Below are 27,405 nucleotides of genomic sequence, written 5' to 3'. Positions count from 1 at the left end.
GGCGCGGGGAGTGGTGCCCCCGAGGCGGGCGGTGCGAGGTTTCCACTGTGGGGGAAGAGGGAGCGGGACTTCCCGACCCGGCTACCCAGTCCGCTCGGAGCAGGGACAACAGCAACAACAATCGCATCCAGGTAGAGCAGTGACCACAGCAACAACGAATGCATCCGACGGCTGAGCTTCGGCTAAAGCTTTGCAAAGTGTTTTCACCCACAGTAGTCACCACTCGGTTTACAAAGTTCACTGGCTCCTGAGGGAGGTGTCATTATCCCCATTTTACAGGAGTGGAGACTAAAGTCCAGGGGGCTGAAGGGCTTGTCAGCAGAAGCTGGTCTCCGGGTTTCAGATGGGGACCCCAGAGAATCCCTTATCTGCTCCCACACACGTCCCAGGCACAGGGATGTCGGGAACTGAGCAGCGGGAGGCGAGGAAGGGACCCAGCACGAAGGCGGTAGGCTGGGAGCAAGTCCCGCGGCGGGGGCGGAGACTGGGTCGGAAGCGGCCACGCCCCCTGGCCAGCCCTAGTGACATTTCAAAAGCTGATTGGGCCGGGTCGGTGACAGTTCCCGTTGCCCAGGCAACTAGGGCCGGGCTCCCTCAGTACTGGAAGGAGGCGGCAGGCCCGGGTCAGGGGCCTCGAGATCGGGCTTGGGGTAAGACTTGTGGGCCGTCACCTAGGGCAGGTTGGGCCGGGGCCTAGGTAGGGGCCTGGGACTACTTCACAGCACCAAGGCTCCAAAGGAGGAGATTTAGGTCGTGGGTGGACAGGCCGAGCGAGCTGCCCAGCTAGAGACTGGAGCCCGGGAGGCAGGGTGGACCTGGGGCTCTAAGGTGGGAGACAGAACCAGAGGTGTCTGCTGTCCCTTCCCTTCACCGAACACCATATGCCCCCTGTGTCCTGACTACCTCCCATCTTGCCCCCACAGCCCAGAGCATGTTCCAGATCCCAGAGTTTGAGCCCAGTGAGCAGGAAGACTCCAACCCTACGGATAGGGGCCTGGGCCCCAGCCCCACAGGGGACCGGCCCCGCGGCCCTGGCAAGCACCAGCGGACGGCCCCAGGCCTCCTCGGGGAAGCTGGTCACCAGCAGGGGCAGCCCGCCAGCAGCAACCACCATGGAGGTAGGTATTCACCCCCCAGCCACCTGCCTGTCCGCCTTGGCCTTGCCCTCAGCCCAATAACTCTCTGCATGCCAGCCATATCCACACTCACTGGGTGGCTGTGAGTAAGTCCCTGACCTCCTCTGCACCTCAGTTTCCTCTTCTGTGAAACAGAGCAAATGATCACCACCATTGTAGGGCTGTTGGCTCGATTAGCAGAAATATATAGGAAGCACTTAATTATAGTGCCAGTGCATAGTCCACGGTCAAAGAGTGTAGCCGTTAGCGTAGGACCAGGACAGAAATCACCTAGAGGCAGGCAGTGAGCCAGAAAGGGGAAGTGACTTGCCTAAGGTCACACTTATTTGGCTGTTGGTGGGAAGCAGGGCTGGAAGACGCCAAGGTGCCCTGCCCTTGGCTTTGCATCTTCCCTGAAATCGCGCCTGACCCCCCGGGGTATGTTCTTTCCTGCCCTGTGGCTCACACCCACACTGGGGCTATCCTTGCCAGTTGCCAGGAGCAAGTGACCCCAAGAGACAGACAGCCCTTCCAGGACTAGCAGGTCTGCCCACACTGGCCAAGGGGACCCAGTGCTGAGATGGAAGGATGGAGAGCAGTGGCCGTTTCTCAGTAGTGCCCACCTCCCCTGCGCCCAACATAGGTTTTGCGCCTGGGAGGACCATAGAGACCCGAAAACAAAACTCATATCCCTGACCTGCTGGGGTCTAAAAGACCCCATCCCCATTTCCAGGAGCAAGAAGGCTTCCTGAGTCCTCCTGCCCAGCCTGCACACGCACACTTTGTCACGCTGAACTCCATAGACTTTCTTTAACTTCTTTAACATCCAGATCTTTGCACTCACTGTTTGCTCTGCTCGCTGCAGCTTCCCAGCCCCCACCTCGCTGTCCCTCCTCATCCCCTAGATCAAGTGCTCAGTTTCTTCTAGCTGAGCCGGGGAGAGACAAGCCATAAACAAACAAACAAACAAACAAACAAACAAACAAACACATGATATGATGTGTCGAAGACGACAGAGGCCGCGAGGCAGCGCAAGAAACAGTCATTCCTTTCTCTTTGGAACCCAGGGTTCCAGGGGCTGGGGGAGTGACTCTGACTGCGGTGGTCAGGGTCAGCCACAGTGGAGCAGAGGTTGGAAGTGGTGAGGGGTGCGCCCTGCCCCTATTTGTGGAAAGACAGATCTGGCGGAAGGAGGGGCAAATGCGGAGGCCCTGAGGGCAGGACACCGCCTAGGCTCCGAAGGGGAGGGGAGTTGGAGAGGCAGTGAGGGATTGATGGCGGGGAGGGGCAGCGGGGCCGGGCCTCAAAGGCCAGTGTAATGACCTCGGCTTTCACCTGGATCCGAGGCAGGGCGATCTGATTGGGGACCCAGAGCACCACCAGGGCCCCTGTGTTGAGACTAATCCGCGGTGGGGTAAAGCAGCGGTGGGGCCACCAGGGGAGGCTGCCGCTAGAGCCCCTTCGAGGGAGGATGGTGGCCTGGAAATAGCGGGACTCTGGGTTTATTCTGAAGGTAGAACTGGCAGGTTTGCCGACCAACTGGACGCGGGGCGTGAGGGAAAGAGAGGAGTCAGGGATGGCTGCCAGGAGTCTGGCTCGGGCACCCGGAAGGACGGGGTGGCTCCCAACTCTGGCGGAGCTGTGCCAAAATCAGGAGCCTCGTTTGGGCCAGGTCAGGTTAGAGGTGCCTTTTGGGCACCCAGCTGGAGGTTTCCAGCAGGGGTATGGCCAAGGCGGGATTTATAGGCGCGGGAGTTGTCCGTCACTGATGTAGCGTTCTGGGAGGCCCAGGGAGCGAGTGTAGACAGGCAAGGGCCTGGGCCGGGCCCGGAGCTTGGGTCTTCGGAGGGCAGCAGCCGAGGAGCAGCGGGAACGGGCGGCCGTCTGGGAGGGAAGCCGGGGGCAAACAAGGCCTGCGCGGCAAGCGGGTGCTTCTGTCCGGAGGAGGCCTGGGAGTAGCGTGCTGGAGTTGCCAACGTGGGGCCTTTGCAGTTAGGGTGGCGAGGTGGCTGGAGGGCTGACCTCAGTTCAGCGGCGAGGGATAACGGGAGGAAGCGGTGGAGACAGAAAGGAGAACCCGCTTTGGGCAGCTGTGCTCCAGGAAAGGGAGCAGAGAGGTGGGCAGCAGCCGAAGGCCCAACGAAGGTCAAGGAAGGGTTTGTTTACTTTTTTTTTTTGTTTTCTAGAAAGGGAAAAGAAAACAGCACGTTTAGGAGCTGATGGGAGTAATCCAGGAGCCAGGGGACTACTGGGTGCTGCAGGAGAGAAGGCAGGCTAGCTGGAGTGATGTCCTTGAGTAGGAGAGAGGGTGTCCGGTGCCCGGGGAGGGGTGGCTCAACCAAACACGGGGCAGCGGACATGGGTGCGTGCGTCGTGGTGGGTAGATGCTTCGTGAAAACAAGTAGAAGTCTCTCTTGTGGGTGCTTCCGGTTTCTCCAGGAAAGGAAGCCAAGTCCTGAGCCAGGAGTAAGGATGGGGGTTGAAGAAGAGAGGATCAGGTTTAAAGTGATCGACTCTCCCCAAGCGCGAAGTATGGAAAGCGTGCTGGGCAACGTCAGGGGCGCCACTGGGTTTTGCGGCCGCGAATTTCGGCGGAGGTGGCCTGCCTGTGCTCTCCTCCAGGCGCGCTGGCGGCTGGTGGGTGTCCGTGGGGGCAGGCAGGGAGCTGTGTCTGCCTCAGCCCGGCTAGGGAGGGGTGCTTGAGGGTGTCTACGAGGGCAAGAGTGGGCGACCGAGGTGGGGGGCCAGCCAGGAAGGAGGTGGGAGGCTGGGGGTGGAGTTATTGAAGGTCCTGTCCATGGGGCTGAGAGTGAGGGCAGGGCTGGAGAAGGAGGGGCAAGGAGCAGGTGGCTGTGAGGGGGAAGGACGCCTTGGATCCCGCGGATGAATGAGGACAGGGGGTGGGGGTGGCAGAGGGGGCACAACCTGAGAAACTAGATGGGGAAACGGGGAGTGGGAATAGTCTGAAGCAGCAATAAGGAGCGGAGGGACGTGTGAGGAGGGCAGCAGGGGAGAAGGGAGCCATGGGACGAGAGGGCTGCACAGGAGTTCTTAAACTTTTGACTTAGTTTTCAACATCTAAAAAGCAAATGGGGGTGCCTGGGTGGCTGAGTCGGTTAAGCCTCCGACTTCGGCTCGGGTCATGAGCTCAAGTTCGGGAGTTCGAGCCCCGCGTCAGGCTCTGCACTGTCAGTGCAGAGCCTGCTTGGGATTCTCTCTCTCTTTCCCTCTCTCTCTCTCTGCCCCTCCCCCAATCGCGAGCATGCTCTCTCTTTCTCTCTCAAAATAAATAAACTTTACAAAATAAAATGAAATATGGGGCACCTGGGTGGCTCAGTCGGTTAAGCACCTGATTTCAGCTCAGGTCATGATCTCTCGGGTTGGAAGTTCGAGCCCCGCACTGGGTGAGTTTGAGCTCTGCTTCGGGTGAGCCCTGCTTCTCTCTCTCTCTCTCTCTCTCTCTCTCTCTCTCTCTGTCCCTCGTGGATTTTCTCTTCTCTTTCTGTCCCTCTCTCTCGCTCTTTCCTCCTCTCTCTGCTCCTTGCTCACTTGTTTCTTCTCTCTCTCTCTCAAAAGTAAATAAATAAAATAAAAAATAAAAAGCAAGTGATTTCCCCATAAAAGATCCGCAAGAATGGCCTGCCCGAGCCACAGCCACTGGACCCTCCAGACGGGCAGAGTCCTGTCACTCTTCATATTCCCTGACCCTTGGCCCCTGCGGGACTGGACTGGAAATGTCTCCGGGGCAGGGATGCAGCCACGTCTGGGGCTGTGACAGCCTCAGCGCATAGCCCAGTGCCCGGGACAGGCAGGTGGGTGGCGAGCCGTGGGTGTGTGGATGGCAGAGAGGGAAGGAAGGACGCCCAGTGGTCAGACCGCAGGGTTCAGACGTCAGTCCGCCTTCTGTTAGCAGGTTGAGCTTGAGCAGGCTAGTTAACTGTCTGTCTGCCTCAGTTTTCCCATCTGTAAAATGAGAAGAGAACTAGTCCTCCCTCATCGGGTTGTAGCGGGGATCTGCTGAGTCAATATGTGGACAAGAAGAGTAGAAGTTAGAACGAGAATGTATGTATAGGCCTTGAAAGCCACACCGAGGAGTTTGGACTATACCTCCTGGGCAGTGGGGAGCCATTGAAGGCTCCAGGCAGAGGACAGATACAGGTGAGTTTAGAGCAGGGGTTGGCAAACCACAGCCACAGGCTAAGTCCCTTTTTTTTTTTTTTTTTTTTTGGTCAGCCCATGAGCTAAGAATGGCTTTGATATTTTTGAAATTTTAGTAGAATACACGAACATCGCCAATTATATATTGTTTACAGCTTCTTCCGAGCAATGACCCCAAAGCTGGATGGCTGTAACAGAGACCGTGTGGCCTGCGGTGCCCCGAATGCTTACTTTCTGGTCCTTTATAAAAAAACATTTGCCAGCGCCTACTTTAGAGTGTTTTCTGATCTCATCAGCTCTGAGCAAGACGGGTTGTGTTCTTTGCAGGCCAGTAAGGGATTTTTGTACCCCAAATGACTTTAGGGTAGACAGGGAGTCTGGGCTGAGGCCTGCAGGTGCCGGGCGTGCTACCTGCTGGCGGGGTGAGCAGTATGTGAGCCCCAGCCCGTAGTAGGGGGCAGGATCCAAACCAGCGCTGCCTAATGGGAAAGCTTCACTGCCTCACGTTGCCTGGAAACCACGGTTTCTGTTTTTTCGGTTTTTATTTATTTTGAGTCAGAGAGAGAGAGAGAGAGAGAGAGAGAGAGCGCATGTGTGAGAGTGCATGTGAGCAGGGGAAGGGCAGAAAGAAAGAGAAAGAGAAAGAGAATCCCAAGCAGGCTCCTTGAACTGATGAACCGTGAGATCATGATCGAAACCGAAATCAAGAGCCGGACCCTTAACCGACTGAGCCACCCAGGTGCCCCAGGGAACACCACGATTTTAATTTAATTAAGTGGGTCAGGATGCTCTCAGAAGCCTGAACGTGGATGTGTCCAGCCCCACGCGCTGACCCTGGAGCCCCGTGGTAAAGAACTTGAAGCTTTGCTGGGGCTTGGGGCACCTCCAGCCAGAGGCCTCTCCCGCTCCCTCACCCCCCCCTCAGGCGGGCTCTCTGAGAAAACGGTGTGAGTGGACGAGCCCCAGCAGCCACCCGAGCTCACCCCCAGACCCCCAGGCAGAAGCCACGCCCTCTCCCACCCACTTCACTTCCCCAGAGTGGGAAGAGGCCACCTCTGCCCTGCCCAGGGATCGCGTGTGGCTGAGAACTGATTGGAGGGTGGGATGGTTCAGAGTGACCCCAGGGAATTCACAGAAAATTCTTCAGTTGTTGTTTTTTTGGGTTTTTTCCCAGTAGAGAGACTTTTAAAAGCTTAGTTAAAAAAAAAAAAAAAGCTGTTTATACAAATGATCACCATTTGACAATGGTTGGATTGGCACTACTAAACCCATGGCTCTGGTAAAAAAAAAAAAAAAAAAAAAAAAAAAAAAAAAAAAAACCTACCCCTAGGATGGGCTCCCGGTAGAGCTGGCACTCACAGAAGGCCCAGAGGTGTCCTCCCCACACCGGACCCCCAGGGTGGCCCATGGTGCGCTGTTGGGAACCTGGGGCACGAGCATTAAACGTGGGGGCTCTACGCCCTGGAGCCAGACTGGTTGGGTTTGGATCCCAGCTCTGCCACCTACTAGCTGTGTGACATTGGGGAAGTTACCTACCCTCTCTGTGCCTTGGTTTTCTCCCCTGTAAAATGGGGACAGCGAGGAACCTTCCTCACAGAGTGTGCTGGGGATGTAATGAATTGACACACAGGGAACACTTCCGCTTGTTCTGGTTCCTGGGCGAGGGGGCAGTGCCCAGACCAAGTGCCCCCCTGCAAGCCATTCGCTTTCTGAGTCTTGGACCTTGTATCTGTCACGTGATGGTCCCGGGCGTTTTTTAAAAGCCAGCAAAGAACAGCCGGTGTTCCTTGAGCGCTTAAGCGGCCGGCTGGCTGTGTGACCTCCGGCCAGTTCCTCACCTCTAGGTGACTCCGTTTCTCCGTCTGTCATATAGGGAGGAATTAATGTCTGCCTCACTGGGAAGCTGGGAGGCTTCGGGATATACAAGGGGCAGAATGTGGTGCTCTGCTGGTCTCATCCGTTGTCGGGGTGGTCCTCGGAGACGGGGACTGCCCCCATGTCACGGAGGAAGGGCAGTGAGGCCCCAACAGGTTAGGACAGGGCCCAAGCTCACAAAGCAGGAATCTGGCGGAACCGGGGCCCATCTAGCTACGGACCCTTGCCTCTGCCTGCTCCCCACAGAACCGGACAGTGCCCCTCCGATGGGCCTGTTCTCATCAGGGGTCTTTCTATTCCTGACTCGTCCAGACTCTATCCCCGATGCCGATTTCCGATTTAGCTTCCTGTTCCCCACGTCTACCTTGGAGTTCCCACCTGCCCTCCAGGCCTGGACCGTGGTGAAGCTCAGAACAGCCAGGAGCTCTGACCCCTCCTCTTAGCCTAGGCCGTTCTGGATCCGGCATTTTCTTCCCTTCTTGGCTTTCTTAGCCATGTATCTGGAGCTGGGCCCCATGGGGGCCCTGCAGCCCCTGAAAGTGACCCACAGGGCTTTGTGTTAGGTTCTTGGCGAGAGGATGAGACACGGTTATCCCCTGGCCTCAAAGCCTGGCCTAAACTTTATTTCCTCCAAAATGCCTTCCCTGACAGATGTGCCTTGCTGTGGACGCCAAGCATGTCCCCCTGCATTTGCTCCGTGCTGTCTGGCACTCTATTAACGTAGCTCTGGGGTTTTGCTCCTGGGAGTGGTTCTAGGTCTCTGTTGGTCTGGATATGGGGGTGGGGTTGGCAGGAGTGGGGGGACGGTACACAGAACACAGGCCGGACAAACTCAACACGGGGAGGTAGCTGCGAATGACTTCGGCTTACACTTTCATACTCTAGGTCTCCCTAGGCCAAGACAGTGAGACAAATGGGCACCTGCCGATCACTTGCAGAACTGGGAGTTCAGCCCTGACTCCTCATCCGGGGGACTGGTCCCCAGAAGGGCTGAGAGGCCCCATGGTCTTGCGCTGAAAACTATACTACTGATTTCCTTATTTTGTGCTAGACACAGAGGAAGGCCATTTAATACACTAAGGGCCTGGGCCCATTATTGGGGCTCAATTAAGATTTGTGGGATTCACGAGAAGTTAATTTGAATCTTCACAAAAGCCCCATGAGCTTCCCTTGATTTACATACGAAGGAACTCAACGGGGGCTCCGACGACGCGTACTGTGACATCCGCGGGCGGGGAGCTGGTGCTGAGGGCTTCGGCAAGGCTGGGGGCGCAGAGGAGTTGAGATTCACATCGCCCCCGCCCCCTGTGCAGGCGCTGGGGCTGTGGAGACCCGGAGTCGCCACAGCTCGTACCCCGCCGGGACAGAGGAGGATGAAGGGACGGAGGAGGAAGAGCCCAGCCCTTTCCGGGGTCGCTCGCGCTCAGCGCCCCCCAACCTCTGGGCCGCCCTGCGCTACGGCCGCGAGCTCCGGAGGATGAGCGACGAGTTCCAGGGCTCCTTCAAGGTGAGCGCCGGCCCGGAAGCATGTCGGGATCTGTAGTTCCGGAACGCCTCTTCCCCCCTCTAGTCGGACCCTTCCTGAGTCCCGTGGCATGCCGGTATCTGTAGTCCAGGTCGTGCTTCAGAAAGCTAAAGCTCCTGGGTTCCCCAAATCCTTGGGGCACGAGGCATGCTGGTATTTGTGCTCCCGGTCGGCCCCTTTCGGAACCCCCTTTCGGGGGTTCTTAGGCCCCAACTAAAGAATTACTTTTTTTTGAACTGCCCTCCAGTCTTCTAGATGCTAAGTCTCCGACTCTGGCGCTTACAGGGTCCTAGGCGTCCTCTCCCCGCACCCCTGGCATAATGTCTGGGATCTAACCAGTCTCATTCCTAAGAGCCCAAGCGATCCTTCGAGCTTCCTAAAGTGGTCAGGAGGCCCCCTCGGTACACGGCATGCTGGAATCTACGGTCTTTAGGTCCGCCGCTTCTCAGCGGTGGGATTCCGGAGGTGGAGGGCTCCGACTCGGGATGCCAGGAGAAGCTAACTCATGTAACCCTTTCCTCTTCCCACCCGAAGGGACTTCCACGCCCGAAGAGCGCGGGCACAGCGACGCAGATGCGGCAAAGCCCCAGCTGGACGCGCTTCATCCAGTCCTGGTGGGATCGGAACTTGGGGAGAGGAGGCTCCGCCCCCTCCCAGTGACCCGTCCCACGGCCCGAAACTCCCCGCTCCCGGCGCCGGCGGCGGCCATCTTGGGTGTGGGCGGAAGTCGTTTTGGCAAGACTTCTGCAAAAAAGATCGGTCCTTTCCTTTTCGAAGGAGGCGATCTGACCCAAACCTGATTCTCTTCCGGTGTGTGCGAGGAGCATGGAGGGTTTGGGCTCCGTCGGAAGTTTTGAAGTTTAGCCGCCCTTAGCCGCCGGAAGTGGCCCTGTGACCCCGCCCCCGGCGCGCGCCAGCGCCAAGTTGCAAGTCCGGGAAACCCCAACTTCACCAGAACCCTCTCCCCCGCGGTATCGGTGCGGGCCATCGCTCGCAACGAAGCGTGCTAATAAAGCCCGTGTTTGTGCCGCCGAGTCTCCCCTCTCCGTCGCTTGGGGCTTCGCAGGCAGGGGAAACGCTAGCACGGACAGTTTCGAAAGATGCCGCCGTCTTACACATAAGAGAAAAGGAGGCTCTTTTTGAGTAACATCCTGGAACCGAGACCAGGAAGGGGTCCGTGCTGCGACCAGAGCCAGGGCTGCCTGGCCTCGGGGACCTCCAGGTCCTTATCTCTAATATGGTCATTGGGAACTGCAAGCCGGCCGGCCGCCGGAATTCCGCACCCTGCAAACCGTGTCGCCGTCCCCCGGGGAGGGTCAGTTGTTCCTATTTGGGCCAGTCCTTTCAAACAGCTACTGTGTGGTCGGCCTGGGGCCAGCTCTGTTCAGGGAACTGGCCGGACGCACAAAGCGGGGGAGGGGACGATGGAAGAAGGCTGGTCCCAGAGCTGTGAATGGACTGATCACTAGGGAACCGCAAAGCTTCACCAGGACCTGGGAGCAGGGCTCCGAGCTCAATTCCAGAAAGATTTATTGGCGCCCCCTATAGACCAGCCAGCGCTTTGTAATGAGTATACAAAGATGAATTAGGCCACAACCGCCCCGCCGTCAGAAGCTTCCTGGCAGAGGTGAGCCAGCCTCTCAGAGTGGAGTTACCGCCAGCTGAGTGCTGCTAACAGGGACTGGTACCGGGGTGAGGGCCAGGGCAGAGGTGAGTTAGAGATGGGACTTACTTAAAAAGAGAGATGGGGAAGGAAGCTGTCATTCCCAGCAGAGAAAAGAGTGGACCCATGAAAGGATATGGGGGAGCAGCAGAGGCCAGGATTCTGGAGGTCTGGAATGTCATACCCAGGAGTTTGGAGTTTAGCCTGGCCTTTGAGGATCCGGGGACTAACATGGAGTGTTTCTTCTGTAAGGTAGTGGTGAGCCAAATCGGGAAGATAGGACTTGGTCATGGAATACGGTAGGCCAGTCTGGGGACAGGACAAGGCCTGACCCCAGAAGCCGGGAAGGCCTGGACAATAACGGTATTAACCCTGAGGGAGCAGGGCAAAGGGGAGAGGCCCCCAGCCCTGGGAAGGGCCTTGCTCTGGCAGCCTTTTCTCTCTGGCCTCCCCACCCTGTTTGCCTGAGGCTGCAGCAAAAACAAAGAAAGAAAACACTCAATTGGCAGGAGATAAGCCCAGATAAGAGGCTGCCTTCCTCTGGAGGAGGGAGGCAGTCGGCCCAGGAAGCCAGGAAGCCGGGAGAGGCCTTGAAGAAGTGCCAGCCTGACCCTGCAGCAGAACCTAGCCGCACCCTCGCTGCGGGGTCTCTGCCACTCCACGCTGTCCAGAGGCAGGAGAGAGCAGCATGGAGCAGGTCCTCCAACCTGGCCGGAAGACAGTCTGCCATAGAAGGTCCAGGCCCGCCCTGCCTCCAGGTCAGGACATCTTGACTTAGCTGTGGCCTGGCACACGGGACTTCTGCTCTGGGCCTCAGTTTCCTCATCTGTAAAACAGGCATAACATCTCCCTCACAGGGATGAGGGGGATGCTGGGGCTCCCAGTCCCTGTATGCATCTGTGACGGTCAGCTTTCCTTCTCCCAAGAGTCCCTTGGGAGAAGGGTCACTACTAGGTCCACCCATTCCCCACCTAGCGTATCATCGAGAGCCCAGGTCCGGTCCCCTGATGTCGGGCAGGTTCTGAGCTGACAAGGTCCATCCCCAGTTAGAGTCAACCGCCTGCGAGGGGCCCAGAACCGCCTCGTCGGAAGATGCTGGGTGCTTGGGTCATATCAGGCAACAGGAAGGGGGGGCAGGGAAGGCTTCCTGAAGCAGAGGCCTAAGCCTTTGTGAAGGGAGGACAAGAAGGGCCCAGGAGGGAGAAAAGTAATGAGAGGTCGGCGGGGGGAAGTGATAGGCCCGAGACAGAGGACATAAAGGCGGGAAAGTGTGGGGGGAGGCCACAGGACCTCTAATGTCAGGTCATCGGGGAGATCTGCAGGCCCCCAGCAAGGAGGTCTCAAGGTTAAAACCCAGCAACCCTTCACCGAGGGCCTGACCTCAACCCCACAAACCCTTTTTATAGATGAGGAAACTGAAGCCCGTAGAGCCAGACCCAGGGCCCAGGGCCCTCTCCAGAACTGCCCCACCCCAGACCACACTGCACACAGGGTCCCTGAAATCCACTTTTATTCATATAAAAAAAAAAAAAAAAAAAAAAAATTCCCAAAGAAGAGAGCAAGAAGGTGACCCTACTTCCCAGAGCTCAAAGTCTCCGCCAGTGTTCCCGGGGGAAGTGAGGGAGACAACCCCCACTCTGGGGTGTGGGCACCAAGGGAGAGCAAAAACCTCCCGGCCCACAGTGACCCAGCACCTTCCTTAGGACTGAAGGCAGGAAGGAGGGGCTGGGGACTAATGGGGCCCCAGGAGGGTGAAGTAAGGGGGTTAGTGTGGGGTTGCTTGCCCCGGTTTAAAAAAATAAAATTTCTAAAGATAAAAAGTTAAAAAACAAAAACACAAACAAAAAAAAAGAGCCTTAGTGTCTTAGCTTCCTGCCCTCCCAGCACCCATCCTGTGGCCACCTCTCGCCTAGCCAGTTCAGAGCTTCGTATTCTCCTCTTGGCTCTCTGAGTCGGCGCCAGACAGGTGCCCGCCGCTCCCAGGCGCGTGACCATTGCTGGCACAGGCCACCAGATGCCCGTCCCCCAGCCCCTCCGGCGTCTCGCCCAGCAGGCTCCGGCAGGCCTCCTGGGGCAGCCTTGCCCGCTGTTCCTGACGCTCCTGGGCCAGTTGGGCCAGCAGCTGTGGGGGGAGAAGGGGGAGTATCACAGGCGAGGCCGGGCCGCCCAGCGCCCTGCCTGCCTCCCGCCCGCCTCATCCAAGGCCTCACCTTGGGCTCTTCTTCGGCCAGCTGCTTTAGCACCTGCTGCTGCCCGGCCACAAGGCGTTCGTGCCGCTGCTTCTGGGCCTCCTCCAGCTGCGGTGGGGGGGGGGGGGGGGGGGGGGCAGTTGGCAGGGGGGAGGCTCAGCCACGGGTCCCTATGGGAGGGGTCAGGGCCCTAGGGCTCTGGCTACGGAACAAGTCAGGCAGGCGCAAGCCCCCCAGAGCTGCGGGGCCAGGATTCTGACGTGACCCAGCAAACATTCCAGACAGAGACTCCAAAGCCATGGGACGCTGCTACAGGCAGTTGGCTCCAGATAGGATGTCAGGGGGCAAGAGAGGGCTGTGGGGCCCAGAGGGGAAAGGTTCTAGAAGTCCCTCTAGGATAATATAGCAATAGGCCAGGCACTGAGATGGGTTTCTAATGAAGGAAGGAACAGGAGGGGGCTGCGGCGGGACCCGAGCCTCACTCACCCGACGGATGGAGTTGACGGACTCGGTGATGTGCCGACGGTTAATCTCTGTCAGTTCCCTGCAGGGGGCAAGACAGAGTGGGCTCGGTGCCCAGCCCCCCCAGGCTCCCAGCCCCCAGCCCCCCTGGCCCCGGTGCCCTTACGCCTCCTTCTTATGTTTCTCCCTTGTCTTGGCTTCTGAGATACTGTTGTGGCGCTTCCTGTCCAGAATCTTCTGCAGCTCCTTCTTCTCCCTGGACGAGCCGGTGGCGGGGAGGAGGAAGGGTGGAGGGCAGGTCTGGGGGGCTCTCCCCTCCTCCTAACAACACCAGGGAGCCCCCTGCCCCACCCACACAGGATCCTTGGCCTTCACCTCTCGTTCGTCTCCTTCAGCCGCTTGAACTGGGTCGCGTGAGCATCCAGGACGATCTCCCTGAGCCGCTGCTGAGCCTGCGGACACGGGCGGCCACCAGGTGACACAGGCTGAGGCCGGGTCTGCCCGAGAGACGGGCCCCCACCCCGCTGGCTGCCCCACGCCCACCTCACCTGTCGCAGATGCTCCAGCCTCCGCTCGGCCTCTGTATCCGCCTGGGCCTCCCGCAGCTCCAGCAGACTCTGCACCTGTCTCTTCTGGAACTCTCGATACCGCTTCACCTCTTCCTCCTCCGCCTTCTCGTCCTCCCCGCCTCTGCAGGAAGAACCCCTCTGGGTGACACTCAGGTTGTCACAGGGACTCGGGCTGGGAGGGCGGTGTCTGTTATGCCGACAACGAGGCCCATCAGTTCCATCCGAATGACGGGAGCCTGTGTGGGCACCGGTTGCTGGAAATACGTGCTCCTCGTGGGGGGGGTGGGGGGGGCGGGGGGGGCTTCTAGAGCGATCTAGTTCCCCGGCAGGGAGGGCGGGACCCAACGTGGGAAGACTCTATCTCCCTGGCACCGGACCCTCCTCCCTGGGCGTCAAGGAGCTCACGTCGTGAAGAACCCCACGCGCGCACACCCCCGCACGTTCCCGTCACCGCGCACGGCACACACTCGCGTGCACGTGGTCTGGACACTCACAGGACACCCGGCCGCTGCCGGCACCTGCGCTCAGCCCGGGCCTGGGCCAAGCCGTCGAGCAATCGGCGAGTGAGGGCAACCGCCTTCCGCTGATGCTTCTTGCGCAGCTCCCGAAGCTCTCGCTCTTGCCGGCTCCGGAGTTTCACCAGAGCCTTGTGGCCTCGGAGCTCGTCCAGCGGGGCCGGGGCCACCTCTGCGAGCGACAGGGGGGGCAAAGGTGGGCGGGGCCGGGCCGGGGCAGGCCAACCCCGCAGGGGCGCCTCACCCCCTCCAGAACAGCCCCTGCCCCGCACCTGAGAGGAGGCTGGCGATGAGGTCGTCGCGCTGCCCTGGAGAGCGGAGGCAGGGCCGTGAGAGGCTGGCGGACGGCAGAGCGGAGCTGCCCCCTCAGCCCACCCTGGGCCCAGGCTGCCCCTTACCTGGGCTGCTGAGGGAGGGGCTGGTAGGGGACGTGGCGGGGCCCGGGGGCCGGCGCGGGGAGATGTCCAGTGTGCTGGGTGTGGGGTTCGGGGTCACCGGCTGCTGAGATGGAGTCTCCTGGCAGGTTTCTGGGCCAACCTGAGCCTGAGGGGGAGAAAGCAGAATGCTCTTTCCAGAAATGCCGTTCTCTCCAGGCTCTTCTGTCCTTCGCCACCTCCCGGGGCTCCCCGATGCCCCTGGTCCGCTTCCCTCGGCCCGTCTGGCCTGGACTCCCCATCTAGAATATGGGGCTGTCGAACACCCACAAGAGAAGTAAGAGGTAATAAGGTAAGCATTTCTAGAACCCCTGTTCCACGCAGGGTGTGGGGCAGATAACGTGAGGTCGCGTCCCTAGGATGCCGGGCCCCCGTGCATGTGCTCAGGAACTCCCAGATTGTTCAGGAAAACCTTGGCCCCACCCCAAGCTTCCTCCCCCTTTCCCAGTCCCCCTCCACCCTCACCCACAGCTGCTCATCTTCCTCGTTGCTTAGCTCCTGATTAAATCAATGAAGGAAGTGACCGCAGAGTGGGCACCAGCCTCTCCCGCTGACAGCTCCAGGCAGCCTCATTTCTCTGCCTGCCACAGGCCCCAGGGGACCGGCTCTCGCTGTGCGGGCAAGCCTCTGCTCCTGACCCCTCCCCACAGAAGCCACTGCCCATCTCCTGGCCCCCAGGACCCCAGGGTTTAAAAGCTTCTGTGGCTTCCAACCGCTTTGGTGAGGCAGCCGAACCCTGCCCTTCAGCTGGAGAGATTCCAGCCCAGGTCTGTCCTGAAAGCCTCCCGCACGCAAAAGGGGTAGTTTCCACCTCCTTCCGACGTGGACAGTCACCCGAGGCAGCTGAGCCTACTGAGTCTGAAAGGCCAGAGGCCCCACACCAGGCGGCATGGCAGAATGGCCGGCGTTGGAGGCCCGGTTGGAGAGCCTCGGTGTCCCCACCTCTACACTGGGGTGGCAGGACCCGACTCAGGTGACAGGGGGCAGGGGAGAGGATTCTAGGAGTCGAGTTGGTGAAAAGAGCTCACACCGTGCCAGGCACAGATCTGACGCTCAGCATACCCTTGGCTCTGTTGTCTAGTCTGGACGAGAGGAGCCAAAAGGGGAACCGGCCCCGCAGGCAGAGGGTGTGGGTGAATGCCACCGGGCTGGCGTCGACAAGTAAGGCAGTGAACAGCTCCACTCGGGGAGAGGAGCCAGACCACCAGCTGGTACTGGGATAGGGCAGTGCGGGCAGGGGAGCGTGGAGAAGACGGGGTCCAGAGATCAGCCCTCACCGCCCCACCCCACCCACACCCCCAGCAGCCCCAAGGGTCCAAGTCACCCGGAGCCTGCTGTCTCCCGCTCGCCCCTGACCTGCCCTGGCTCACCTCGCTCTCCCCAATGAGGGCAGCCAACTGCTTGGCCCTCTGGTCCATCAGGCTGACATGCTTGATGGGGTTGATCAGGGCCTCTGCATAGTCTGGGTGGGGAGCAGAGGGCAAGGGTCTCAGAGACAGAACCCCCGGGGCCACACCTTCCCCACCGCTCTGGTTTCACGGAAGGACCACGGAACCCAAACCCGCCCTCAGGGCTGTTCACCACCCTCAGCTGGGGCCACCTGGCTCAGCCACTGCCAGACCCTGCCGGCACGCCTGTCCCCCACCCTGCCTGGCCAGCCCCCCACCCCCCGCCCCTGCTCACCCTGGTGGTCATCAGGAATATAGTCGGAGGCTTCGGTGTATATAAGCAGGGCTGGCAGGCAGAGCGGCTGGTTGGCCTCATTCCGCAGGCAAATGTAGTGGTACCCTGGGAGGGGGGGACGGCAAGGTGGCTGGGCCCCACTGGGTACCCGCACACACCGCCCCTGTGCTTCCCAGAGCCCAGCTGGCCTCACCTGAACGGATGGCAGAGACGGGCAGAATCCGATGCCCCACAAACTTGCCGCCTTCCTCAAAGGCCGCGATGCGCAGCGAAGCCAGCGTGGGGAGCACCACCTGAGGGCCCAGACCGGTGCTGAACCAGGGAGCTGACCCACGGCCCCCGCGTCCACAGAGCCACAGCTGACCACAGCCACCAAGGCCAGCGCTCCGAGTGGACCCTCAGACGAGCTGACCCAATTACTGACCATCGGTCACCGTCGCCACTGAACCAGTGGCGGCCTCCGTGGCCTGGCCAAACAGATGGCAAGTAGCAGAGAGAACAGGCAGACCCCTCCAGGCACCGCTCTCATGGGACGGTCCCGGTCACTGCCAGGTTAGAAACCGTACAGTGAGCCTTGAGTCCGGGACGGAGCCACACCCACCCCAGCGGCGCACCGAGGTCCAGTCCATCCGGGAGGCGGGGCAGGGCTGGCGTGAGCCTGCGGCTGTGATCTCAGACAGGTCCTTCCTGCCTGAGCGAGGGGGTGGGCTGCCCCCGCTCCTCATGGGGGGCGCTGCAGGCCCTCCTGCTGTCTCACCTTCCCGTGCTCTTCTCAAAGGCTGCAGAGGGCAAGGAGCCCAGGCCTGACCCTGTCACACGCGGGGCCTAGAGGTGACAGGCGCACCCGCCTTCCGACTCCTGACCACCAACCCATGCACCTGCTTCCTGCTGCCCCGAGGGCCCGGCAGGGCAGGTGCAGGCCCTGGGCTCACCTTGGGGAAGTCAAAGGGTTCCTCATCCCACACAGGATTGAACGAGTTCCCCTGAGACGTCCGAGTGCGGTACTTGCGCCGTGTGTCAACGGGGAGGCCAAACATGTCCACCTCCACGTAGATGCCCACCTTCCTGTCGGACAGGAACTGCCCCGAGATCACCTGAGGGGGCCAGGAGGGTGAGGTGGCTGCGAAGAGTCCCACCCCCAGGACACCCTGCCAGGGCCCTCCCCTGGCCCCACCTTGACCCGCAAGGCATTGGCCACGATGCCGTCCACGATGACTTCGGTGAAGGGGTCGAAGGACTTGTCCGGCCGCCGCATGAACTCGGGCTTGAGCAGGTAGCCGCTGCGCCCGTTGTACTCAAACACACCCGCGTTGAGCTGCATCGCCACATCTGGGGGTGACGTGGGGACGGCAAGGGTCAGCCAGCCCCCTGGGGTCAGGAGTCGGGAAGGACAGTTCAATGCAGAGGGAGGACCAGGGACCGGGAGGGTCAGATCAAGTGAGATCAGGGGGAAAGGTCAGCCAAGGTCAGGAGTTGAGGTGAGCCAAGGTCTTGGTTTGGTCTGGAGATCTGGGATCAGGCAGTCAGAAGTCCTTTCGGACAAGGTCAGCAGGGTCGCAGAGCAGAAACCGGCGAGGTTGGAAGCCGGGGGGTCGAGGCAGGCTGGTGCTCACCCAGGGTCTGAAAGTTGAGGGCCACAAGCTGGCAGCCCACGTTCCAGAAGAGCTGGGGCATGTAGTTGGAGGAGTCCACGCGGGTGCCCTTGGGGTAGATGCGGCTGAGCTGTTGTTTATTGTATCTGAGGTGGGCAGTCAGGGGCCATGCTCTTTACCGGGCCCCGCCCCAGGCCCACCCTGCGCTCCTGTGAACCCCCTTCCCGGCCTCTGCCCCTCCGGCCCCCCTGCCTCCCGGCCTAGCCCCCACGCAGCCTCCCAGGCTAGCCCCAAGCCCAGGCCAAGGTGCTCGAGGGTGGGGACCCTGCGCAGGTGGCATAAGTGGGATCAGAACATCCGAGCCCGCCTGTGAGCACCCCCACCCTGGTCTGCCAGCCCCGGCAATGCGGAAGGATACTCCACAAACTCCATGGGGCTCTTGGTCAGTTGCTCCATGGCCTTGGTTTCCACGAAGGATGACATCTCGAAGCATTTGTTCCTCTCTGGGGGAGGGGGGGGGGGCGGCGGGCGGGGGAGGGGGTCAGGTCTGGAGAGGCTGGGCTGGCTCCTACTCCCACCATCTCCCACCCCACTCACTTCGAGCAGCCTCAAAGGACTTGAACTTGACAGGCTCGATGTAGTTGACGAGTGTTGACATCTCCTCAGTGGCATTGACTTCACTGCTGGCAGTGCCCTGTGGCCGCCAAAGACAGGGTCGGCAGGGCCATGCCCCCCAGCCATCAGCTGGAAGTTGCCTCATCTGCCCCCTGCCAGGAGGGAGGTCCTGACCCTCTGCCCGCCTCTGCAATTGCACTGCCCAGTGGCTCTCAGCAAGGGCCCCAGCCGCTCCGTGGACCGTCAGTCCTGGTCCCATCTGCCCCACAGGCTTCTCTCTGGAGCCTTGGCGACGTGCCCTGGGCCCCACCTTCCTCCTCTGCCTCCTGCCTCCCTGATCCTTGGAAGCTGGCACTCCGTCACCCAACCCCAGGGACTCGGTTATTCACGTGCAGACGAGCCATTATTTCCAATTACCATCTTGCCGGCTCCTCTCGGGTGACCCACCAAGAGCCTTGAACTTGACACCCTCAATGCTGAGCTTGGCCACGCCTGCACACACCCGCACACACCCTTCCCCAGTCTGGTCCCCTCCCAAATCTGACCTCAGGATCCACCTTTCCTGTCACCGCCGCTCCTCAACTCAACACTCCCTTGTCTTACACTGCCCCTTCCTGCACTCTCCAGTCCTGCCACAGGGCCTTTGTACACACGCGTACGTACGTGATGTTCCTCTTCCTCAGGTCTAATCGCCTAACCTCCCCGCCCAGGTCAGTCTCTCCTTCTTCCCCCCTGTTCTGCCCCCTAACTCACCCTCCCCCGGCCCAGTCATGAGCATAACTTCACACTTGCTTCCGTGCCTATGTACCTATGACCCCCTCCTCCCCCCATCCCCCCACACACCCTGGGAACTCCAAGAGAACAGGAATAACATCTGATCATGGTCAGACCCAGTACACAGTGCTGTGTCTGGCACACAGTAGGTGTTCAGCAAACGCTTGGGGAATTAGAACACACTGCGTCTGCCTCTTCCCGCCCACGGGACTGACCTCATCTGAGGTCGGCTTTTTGGGATCTGCCTGTTCCTCCTCTTCCTCGTCTTCCTCCTCATCCTCACGGTCGGCAGATCCAAGAGCATCAGGGCCCCGCTGTAGCCCCTCCTCGCCCAGAGACTTCCGAGGCTCCAGGCTGGGCTTCTCAAGGCCCAGCTCTTCCCCATTGCTCAGGCCCAGGCAGCTGTCAGAGCTGGGGGACCCTGCAGAAAACAGGGCCACAGGGGTCCTCAAACATAGACACTCAGGAGCCACGAGGGGCTGTGTGTGGAGGCGACTCAGGGGGTGATCTCAGGGCAGCGTGGCTGGGGGTAGGAGCAGAAGCCAATAGTGCATAGGGGTCACGGGTCAAAGGTCAGGGTCCAGAGTCCTATCCATCAGAGAGGTAGGTAGCGTGGCTCAGAAGGGTGAGAAGCCAGGAACTGAGATACAGGTGCCTTGGCAGTGGGGGTAAAGGATGACACAGTGGGATTCCCAAGTCAGGCGTCAATCAGAGCCATACCCAACGAGGTGGCTCAGTGAGGTGAGCGGTCGGGGTCACATGCCCAGGGGACTTCGATAAAGTGAGAGGTCAAGGGTTAGCTAAAATCATAACCAAGGGGTAGACAGACTCAGTGGGGGTCACAGAAGAGGGGTTGGAGGTCTGAGGGCCACACCCGAACCATGAGGAGGTAGTTCATGGAGGTCAGAGGCCAGAGGTCAGAATTCAGGGTCATAATCTGGTTAACAGGAGGGCTCTGCGAGGTGGGAAACTGAGGTTGAGGGGTCAGAAATCGGATGGAACCACATCCAGCTGGGCTATAGTTCAGTGAAGTCAGTGCCCGGGGACAGGGGTCAGAGGTCCCATCGTCAGCTGCGTGGCAGTAAGAGACCCCGCGGGGAGGGAGGTCAGGCCGGGAGCCGCAGGAGCGTCACTGGGGAGGTGGAACTCAGTGAGGTTAAGAGTTCAGGGTCAGGATCGGGGGTGAAGGCCGGGCAGGGGCCATACCGAGCTGAGGTGAGGAGGGCTCGGTGGCGGCAGAGCTCTCGCTCAGGGCCGAGTTGCTCTGCTCCAGCGGCCGCTTGCGAATGGAGCTGTTGGGGACACCAGTGCTGGGCTGGTGTCGCTTCTTGTTCTTCACCAGGATGCGGCCCATCAGGTCCTGGGGGCTGGGCAGGGGGACGCCTGGGGCCAGCTGGCGGGCACAGACAAGTCAGGGCCTGCAGGGGCGCCCTCACCCCCCACGCCCTGCCCCAGTGCCAAGCCCTCATACCGGGTACTTGTCCAGTGGGTCGATGAGCAGCGCGTCCCCGAAAATCGAACGACAGTACTCGGCCATCTTGGCCTGCTGCTTTGCCCTGTGGGGCCAAGGTCAAAGGTCAGAAGATCCTGGACGGGGTGGGGTGAAGCTGACTTCAGTCCCCAGGGGAGACCAAAGGCCCTCGGGGTCAGAGGGTCACAGGAACAAAGAGTGCCCTGGTGGGATGGCTGTCTTGGGCCGATCGGGGGGTCCCCGGGTCAGGGGCCCACTCACGAGTCCACGTGGTTCTCGAAGGAGAGGATGACAGGGTAGGGCGAGGTCTTGAAGGCGGTTTCCGCAATGGCCTCGAGCACGTCTCGCAGCGGCACCTCGGTGGTCATGGTGAAGCCGTGGGTGATAAAGGGCTCCTCCTCCGGGGGCCGCCCTTTCCACACGTCCAGCTCCACGCAGCGGCAGCCCCAGAGCAGTGCCTGCCGGTACATCTCCACCGACGACGTCCCAGCCAGCTGCCCCGCTGGTGGCCAGGCTCCATCACCACAGCCGCCCGGCCAGCCGGGGTCCTCACCCTCCTCCCCAGGCCCGCCACGGCTCCTCCACCAGCCATGCTGGAGACGCAGAGGCCCCCGCGGCGGCCCGGCCCGGCCCGGCCCTGGCACGCTGTCTGGCCAGCCCTCCATCACTCCTTAATTCACTGTGGAACCAGCATCATCTCTCCTAAAATCCCCCAGGGCGGGGCCCACGTCCTGCCACCCAGCCCCTGGCATCCATCCAAACCGGGCAGAGTCAGCATCGAGCAGAGCTGGCTGATGGCGGGTTCCTTCGCCGGGGCTCATCCTCTCTCAGATAAACATCCCCCTCCTATCTACTGGCCTCAAGTGGAGAGTTGTCCCCGACACCCCCACGGCCCTTCATTTCCCTTTCCTCCTTTCACTGCCTGCCGCCGCCCTGAAATAGCCTCCATCACCTCCTGCCCGGGGAGGCCCCTCGCTGCCTCCCATGCAATCTCTGCAGAGCATCTGCTCCCTTTATTGGGCCTCATCGCCTCCCCTGAATAACACCCTCCGAAAAGCCCTTCCCGCCCACTTAGGATAAATCCAAATGCCTCCGGTGCCCTGGTCTAGCCCTGCCTCCTTCTCTCACTCCCTCTCACCTCTACCTGCCCCAGCAGCCATCCCGCCTCCGGCCTCCTTCCTGCCGAAGCCCACCACACGGTGACCTGCGCCCAGCCTCAGTGTCCCTTCGCAGGCCAGCCCTCCCCCAGCAAAGGCTTCTGGGCCATCTGGGAAATGTGCCCATGCAGGGAAGCCCCGCTGCCCTGGGGTAGGCTGCCTGTTCCCTGCCTGCATCCCTAGGACGGGTCACCCCCAAACGAGGGAGGTGATGTGAGGGGCAGAGGGCAGAGGTCATGGATGCCACCGCTCCAGCTGCCCGAGGGTGGCTCACTCACCTGTGAGATAGGTGTTGTGTGAGGAGTTGATGAAGTAGGAGCTTAGCGGCTGGGTCATGTCTGCGCTCAGATCCAGGGCCTCCAAGGGCAGGATTCCATTCTCCTCTCCCCCCAGGTAGCGGCTGAAGCCCTCCATGGACATCTGGTCTGGGGGATGGGTGGGCTCAGCCGGGTCAGTTGGGGTGCCTCCTGCTGCCAGCCCCCAACTCCGACTGGCTCCCCTCCGGCTCACCTCGTTCCAGGAACTGCTGGTTGGGCTCATACTTCTCAATGAGCAGCCGGGCCTGGGAGGGCCGCAGGGGTGGGTACAGCACTTCGTTGAGCCTCGGGTCCCGTTGCTTCTGGTTGATGAAGTCCATGAGCTGCTCCAGCGTCAGGTATGGCTTGCCCTTGGCGCCTCTAAAGGGGGTAGGAAGCTGAGTCAGGCTAGAGCCTCCCCAGCCCCTGCTCCAGGCCCTCGCCCCGGGAGAAGAGGAAAGTTCTGGGCCTGGCTCTAGGACCTGCTGATTGGGACTTGGGCAAACGGCTGTGCCCCCTGGGCCTCAGTTTTCCCATCCACCCTCCTAACCACCAGGTGCCGGCATTGACATTAGCGAGGGCTTTGGAGGCCACAGAGTGTTTGGCCTGCTATGCCTGCTTCCCACCTTCAGCCCCAGTCTTCACTCGCTGTGTGAGCTCAGGCAAAGTCCCACAGCACATCGAAGCCCCTCAATCCCCAGCCTCGGGCACAGGCTGATGAAAGTAACCCCAGCCAAGGATCAGCACAGAGCAGTTCACGGCACAGCCTCGGCCCCAGCCCTGGCGCGCGGGGGACCCCCGGCCGTGCCGCTTCCCCTGGCTGTGCCGGAAAGAAGGAATGCCGGCAGAGGCCAGACACAGCGCTCTGGGGGCTGAGAGGTGGGCCCAGCCCTGCTCACATCTCCAGCAGGATCTTGTCAATGTCTGGCCGCAGACACAGCTTATTCAGAAACCGCTCGAAGATTTCCAAGGAAAACTCGTCGGGCCGGATGGACTCACTCTGGGGACCAGAAGCGTGGGGTGAGAACCCAAGAGGCAGCGAGCCCCAAGAGACCAGACACCCTCCGTGACACCCTCCGTGACACCCTCCGTTGCTCCTGTCCCGGCCTCCTCACCCGGTTGAAATTGAGGCCACAGGATTCCAGCGCAGTCTCGACGCGCTTCTTATCTGCTGAGAACATCTTCAGGATGCTGAGCAGGTGAGAGGGGTCAGGGTCAGTGGGGGCAAAGGTCACTAAGGTGGGGGCAGGAGAGAAGGTGCTGAGGCAAGGGGTACTCACTTCTTCACTGGGATCCGTCCATCCTGGTTCACCTGAAGCTTCAGCTTGGTGTATCTGGGGAGGCAGGCAGAAGGGTCACGCCTTGGGCGTGGCCACCTGAACCCCCGACACCCCCCAGGCAGGCCCGGGACTCACGCTTTTCTCAGAAAGGTGTTCCGGGAGGCGTTCTGAGCCAGGATGTTCATAGCCAGCTTGAACAGCTCCTCGGTCCAGACCTGAGGGGTCAGGAGACAGGGGGGGGGGGGGGGGGGTGAGTGAACGGGGAACAGAGGGGTTGGCCCAGCCCCAGCCCACACCCAGAACCAGGTACGTCCATAGTTAAGTGCTTAGATACTGCCTTGTCAGAGGCTGATTAGAAATAGGGGTAGAGGACAGCCTAGGACACAATGGATGCTCACTAAGTGATGGCTGACTCAGCAGTGAGGCTCCCCAGGGCCGACCCTTTGGCCCCAGCCCACCTTGGCTGTGTCATCCTGCACGGCCATGAAGTTCAGGAATGTTGTATTCACCGGGTCTGGCCCGGCCACCACTGTCATCAACTTCTCCTCCAGCCGGGTGTCAGGGCCTCCAAAGCCCAGCACCTCTCGGATCTTGGGGTCCTGAGTAGTTGAAAGCCAAGGGTAAAGAGGGGTCCCCCCAAGGCCTCGCTCCCACCCTCGGTCCGGGACCCCATCACTCACCTTGGGCAGGCGGGCATAACGTCCCGTCCGCGTGTCCCTGATGGAACTGATGTCCAGGGTGTCCACCTCCTGGGGAAACCAGATGCCAGAGTAGGTCTGAGAGGCTATGGGGCGGGAGCCAGGGGCCCCCAAGATCTGTCCCCTGGGCCAGGGAGTGGCTACCCCCTGCTGTAGCCCCAGCCTCAGCCCCCGCCCTTAGCACTTCCTGTTCAGGGAGCCGTGGGAGAGGTCAGCCAGCAGCTGGGCCCCACCCTCCTGGGTGGGTAGGAGGGATTCAAGGGTCGGGGCCAGGGGTCCTAGACCTGAGCAAGTTGTACCAGTGCCCACCCTCACCATGTTGGGTCCTGTCCAGTACAGGAAGAAGCCACTGGGGTCCACACGCAGGGTCACCAGGTTCCGACTGGAAGCCTCCTGGGGACGGGACGGGAAGGCAGGGGTCAGTGAGTGAGGGCTGTGGCCGAGGCTTGATCCCTGGACTCCCCCCGGCCATCCACCCCAGTGCTCCTGCCACTGAGTGAAAACGAAGCCTCATCCAGCCCACAGGTCCTTTGTGGTTCCCTACGGTTCTTAGATAAAGCTCACGCGATTGTCCCCGGCGTGACATTTGGGGTCCCAATGCCCCTCCCGCCCTCACCTGTATCCTACTCTAAGACTCAGTCACAGGGACCACTGACTCCCTTTCCCCTCCTCCAGCTTTTCCACTGTTGCTCCTCTGCTAGGATATCCTCTCCTTCCTTCTCTACCCATGAAATCTGACCCCCCCTCCCCAGACCCCAACCCTGGGCTCAATTTCCTCAGAGGGTCTGACAGCTCCCTAGTGGTCGGAGGTCCCTGGAGCCCCCTGCAGAATATTTACGGAATGAAAGCAGAGGGTTTGGAAGTCTGACTTCCACAGCTTTTGTGTCCCCCGGGGCCTCATGACAACCAGTCAGCCCTTACATCTGCCTCAAAGCCCATGACATCCCCCCCCACCCTGCACCCAACTGGAGTCTCACAGTCTTGTGGCTATCCCCAACCTTACAGAACACAGACTGAGTCCCCCCAGAAGGGGACTCACCCTGCCCTTGGGACTAGACGGTGAATTCTGTCTTTCCCTTCCCTCAAACAGCCCTGCGGCTGGCAGAAGGACAAGGAAGGGTATGCCAGCTCCATTTTCTGAGGAGGATCTGGTCCCTGGCACACTCCCAGGGCCACCCTTGTGCGACTTAGGACGAGCCGCCAGAGCTGGGGGGAGGGTCATCCAGACCAAGTGGCCCTCTATGAGCTCACTCAGTCCTCCTAACAACCTTATGAAGTCCGTGCTATCCTACTTCCCATTTAACAGATGAGGATTCCGAGGCACAGGGAGGCTAGGTGCTGGCTTAAGGTCAAAAGGAGGTGCTAGGACCTGCTCGCAGGCAGTATGGCTCCAGAGTCCCATGGCCTGGGCAGCAAGGAAGCAGGACTCCTGCTAGGCTCTCAGCTCGTGGCCTTAGCTGCCACCCCATTATGGGGACTGGAGTTAGTCTCTACTTTCCAGACTCAGTTTCCTTTCCTAGAGAATGGATCTGCAACCAGCCCCGCCCATCTCTTTTCTTACAAAGGGCAGGAGGCCTTGGAACTTTAGGGATGTGGGGACCTCCCCGCCTCACTGTGGTGACGCCCATCCTCAGCCCCTCTCTGGGGTTCCCAACCCTGCCCTGGGGCTCAGGTCCCCCAGTAGTGTGAGGAGAGGGGAGTTCTGTGGGTACCGACCCCAGGGCCTTCCCCTGCCCCTTCCCTGGTGTCTGGCCTTCAAAAACAGCCCAGGCCCCCTGCTCTTCAGCCCCAAGTCCCAGTCAGCAACCCCCACCCCACCCCCAGGGCCCTCTCCCAGTTCCCACTTCCTTATTTGGGTTTATCACACTGGAAGGAAAAGGAGAAACTTTTCCCTTGCGCGAGACTGGGGGGAGGGGTCTCCTCTGGTCCCTGGAGTTCCCAGGCACCCCTCTAAGGCACACCTGCTGCCTCAGGCCACGCCCCCAGCCCCTCCCCCCAGCTCCCACGCCTACCCGCCCCACCCAGCCGGAAAGGAGCTCAGAGTCTTCCAGGCCTCTGGCCTGACTGGGAAGGAGCAGCGGGGAGGCTCAGACAGGCGGGGTGGAGGCCCTGGGGAAGGAGGGGCCCAGGGGGCAGAGGAGGGGGCGGTGTAAAAACGAGGGTGGGGCGCAGGAAGGGGCGGGGAGCTGCAGGTGGGGGCCGGGGCATCTAGGAAGCACCAGGGGCAGGGGCGGTAGAAAGGGGGCCAGGATTTATTGGGTTTCAAAGTCCCTGATGCTAAGAAGTGGAGAGCAAAGTTCCCCAGGAGTGGAGGAACTTGGGGGGGGGGGCAAAGACTCCACTAGCGGGTGACTCGGTGCTCTCTCCTGAGCCTTGAGCTGGGATGGGCTCCTGAAGCAGGGCAAAAGGGTGCAGCAAGAATAGGGTGAAAAAGTGATGAATGGAGAACAATGTTCAGGCTAGGGTACTAGGAAGAATGGGGGTGCGCTGAGCCAGATTGGGGGCCAGGGTCCTCCAGCCAGAGTCTAGTGCTGGGCAATGATCTGGGGACCAGGCCGGGGTTGGGGGAACCAGAATTAGACCGGGAGGGAGGGGTGGAAAGAGCGAGTGAAAAGGGGGGGGTCCGGGATTCATTGGGGTTCAAGGTCTCCGGACCAAGGAGTGGAAATCCAAATTTTCCACAGCTGAAGGGATTGGGGGTGGGGTTGGGGGCCAAAGTCTTCATTACGGGCACGACTGGGGACTCAAGTTTCCGGAGCACAAGCGAGACTGGCTTGGGGGGGGGGGGGGTCACCGTGGCCAGCCCAGGCTCGGGTGGGGGTCCCCGGCATCTGACTGAGTTTCAGCGAGGGAGTCCCAGGATCTGGGTGGAACAGGGGGCCCCCGCGCTTACCTCGTCCCATTTGATGAACTTACTCCCGCGCCGCAGGGTCTCTACCACGGTGGGCGGCTCCAGCTGCAGCGCGTGGACGCCGGGCCTGGCGCCCGCCATGGCCCGGCCGGGGACGAGTCGGGGACCCACGGAGCCCCGACGGGGACCGACGGCGCCGCTGCTCCGTCCGCGCGCTCCCGCACGGCCCGCTCCGGCCCCGCGGCGTCAGCGCCCGCCCGCCCGCCAGTCTGTCCCGGACAGACCAGAGAATCGGCGGGGCCCGGGTGGGGCGGGGCGGGGGCGGGGCCGCTTTGGCCCCGCCCCTCCCTGTCGCGTCGGGCCCGCCCGCCCCGCGTCCGCGGCTCCCCCTGGCGGTCGGGGCGGCGACTGCAGCCAGGGGGGATGGGGCGGGGACATACCTGGACCCCGGCACTTCGCCGGGGGTGCTCTTCTGGACTTGCT

The 27,405-nt window shown here is 60.9% G+C and overlaps 2 protein-coding genes across 5 annotated transcripts; one reads left to right on the top strand and one right to left on the bottom strand.

The window, feature by feature from the left end:
• The first annotated feature begins 4 nt into the window (after positions 1-4).
• BAD (BCL2 associated agonist of cell death) lies at positions 5-9,702 on the top strand. 2 transcript variants are annotated; one of them, XM_058689449.1, is made up of 4 exons: positions 5-131; positions 924-1,118; positions 8,462-8,655; positions 9,208-9,702. In XM_058689449.1, the coding sequence occupies exons 2-4, from the start codon at positions 932-934 to the stop codon at positions 9,331-9,333; spliced, it is 507 nt and encodes a 168-aa protein (XP_058545432.1). In that variant the 5' UTR covers positions 5-131; positions 924-931; the 3' UTR covers positions 9,334-9,702. The 2 variants fall into 2 exon arrangements, with proteins under 2 accessions (XP_058545432.1, XP_058545430.1); XM_058689447.1 differs by lacking the exon at positions 5-131 and adding an exon at positions 532-650.
• A 484-nt stretch (positions 9,703-10,186) lies between these two features.
• PLCB3 (phospholipase C beta 3) lies at positions 10,187-27,219 on the bottom strand. Of its 3 annotated transcripts, XM_058689442.1 has the most exons (32): positions 26,965-27,219; positions 24,387-24,464; positions 24,054-24,122; positions 23,832-23,972; positions 23,509-23,588; positions 23,374-23,427; positions 23,209-23,284; positions 22,993-23,093; positions 22,308-22,474; positions 22,076-22,222; positions 20,902-21,142; positions 20,641-20,725; positions 20,376-20,562; positions 19,385-19,590; positions 18,378-18,474; positions 18,199-18,283; positions 17,802-17,926; positions 17,363-17,517; positions 17,121-17,282; positions 16,382-16,481; positions 16,189-16,293; positions 15,876-15,967; positions 14,470-14,614; positions 14,344-14,379; positions 14,051-14,243; positions 13,536-13,743; positions 13,363-13,439; positions 13,154-13,243; positions 13,012-13,069; positions 12,547-12,633; positions 12,239-12,458; positions 10,187-11,162 (listed from the first exon to the last, which is right to left on the bottom strand). In XM_058689442.1, exons 1-31 carry the CDS (start codon positions 27,061-27,063, stop codon positions 12,255-12,257), a joined length of 3,750 nt encoding a protein of 1,249 aa, XP_058545425.1. In that variant the 5' UTR covers positions 27,064-27,219; the 3' UTR covers positions 10,187-11,162; positions 12,239-12,254. The 3 variants fall into 3 exon arrangements, with proteins under 3 accessions (XP_058545425.1, XP_058545424.1, XP_058545426.1); XM_058689441.1 differs by lacking the exon at positions 10,187-11,162 and having other exon boundaries at positions 11,859-12,458; positions 26,965-27,218; XM_058689443.1 differs by lacking the exon at positions 10,187-11,162 and having other exon boundaries at positions 11,859-12,458; positions 13,536-13,677; positions 26,965-27,218.
• Positions 27,220-27,405: the final 186 nt, after the last annotated feature.

Source organism: Neofelis nebulosa, chromosome 10 (genome assembly GCF_028018385.1).
Source record: "Neofelis nebulosa isolate mNeoNeb1 chromosome 10, mNeoNeb1.pri, whole genome shotgun sequence".
In the NCBI taxonomy this organism is placed as follows: domain Eukaryota; kingdom Metazoa; phylum Chordata; class Mammalia; order Carnivora; family Felidae; genus Neofelis; species Neofelis nebulosa.
The sequence above is the reverse complement of the archived record's forward strand: the minus strand, read 5'-3'. Positions and strand labels throughout refer to the sequence as shown.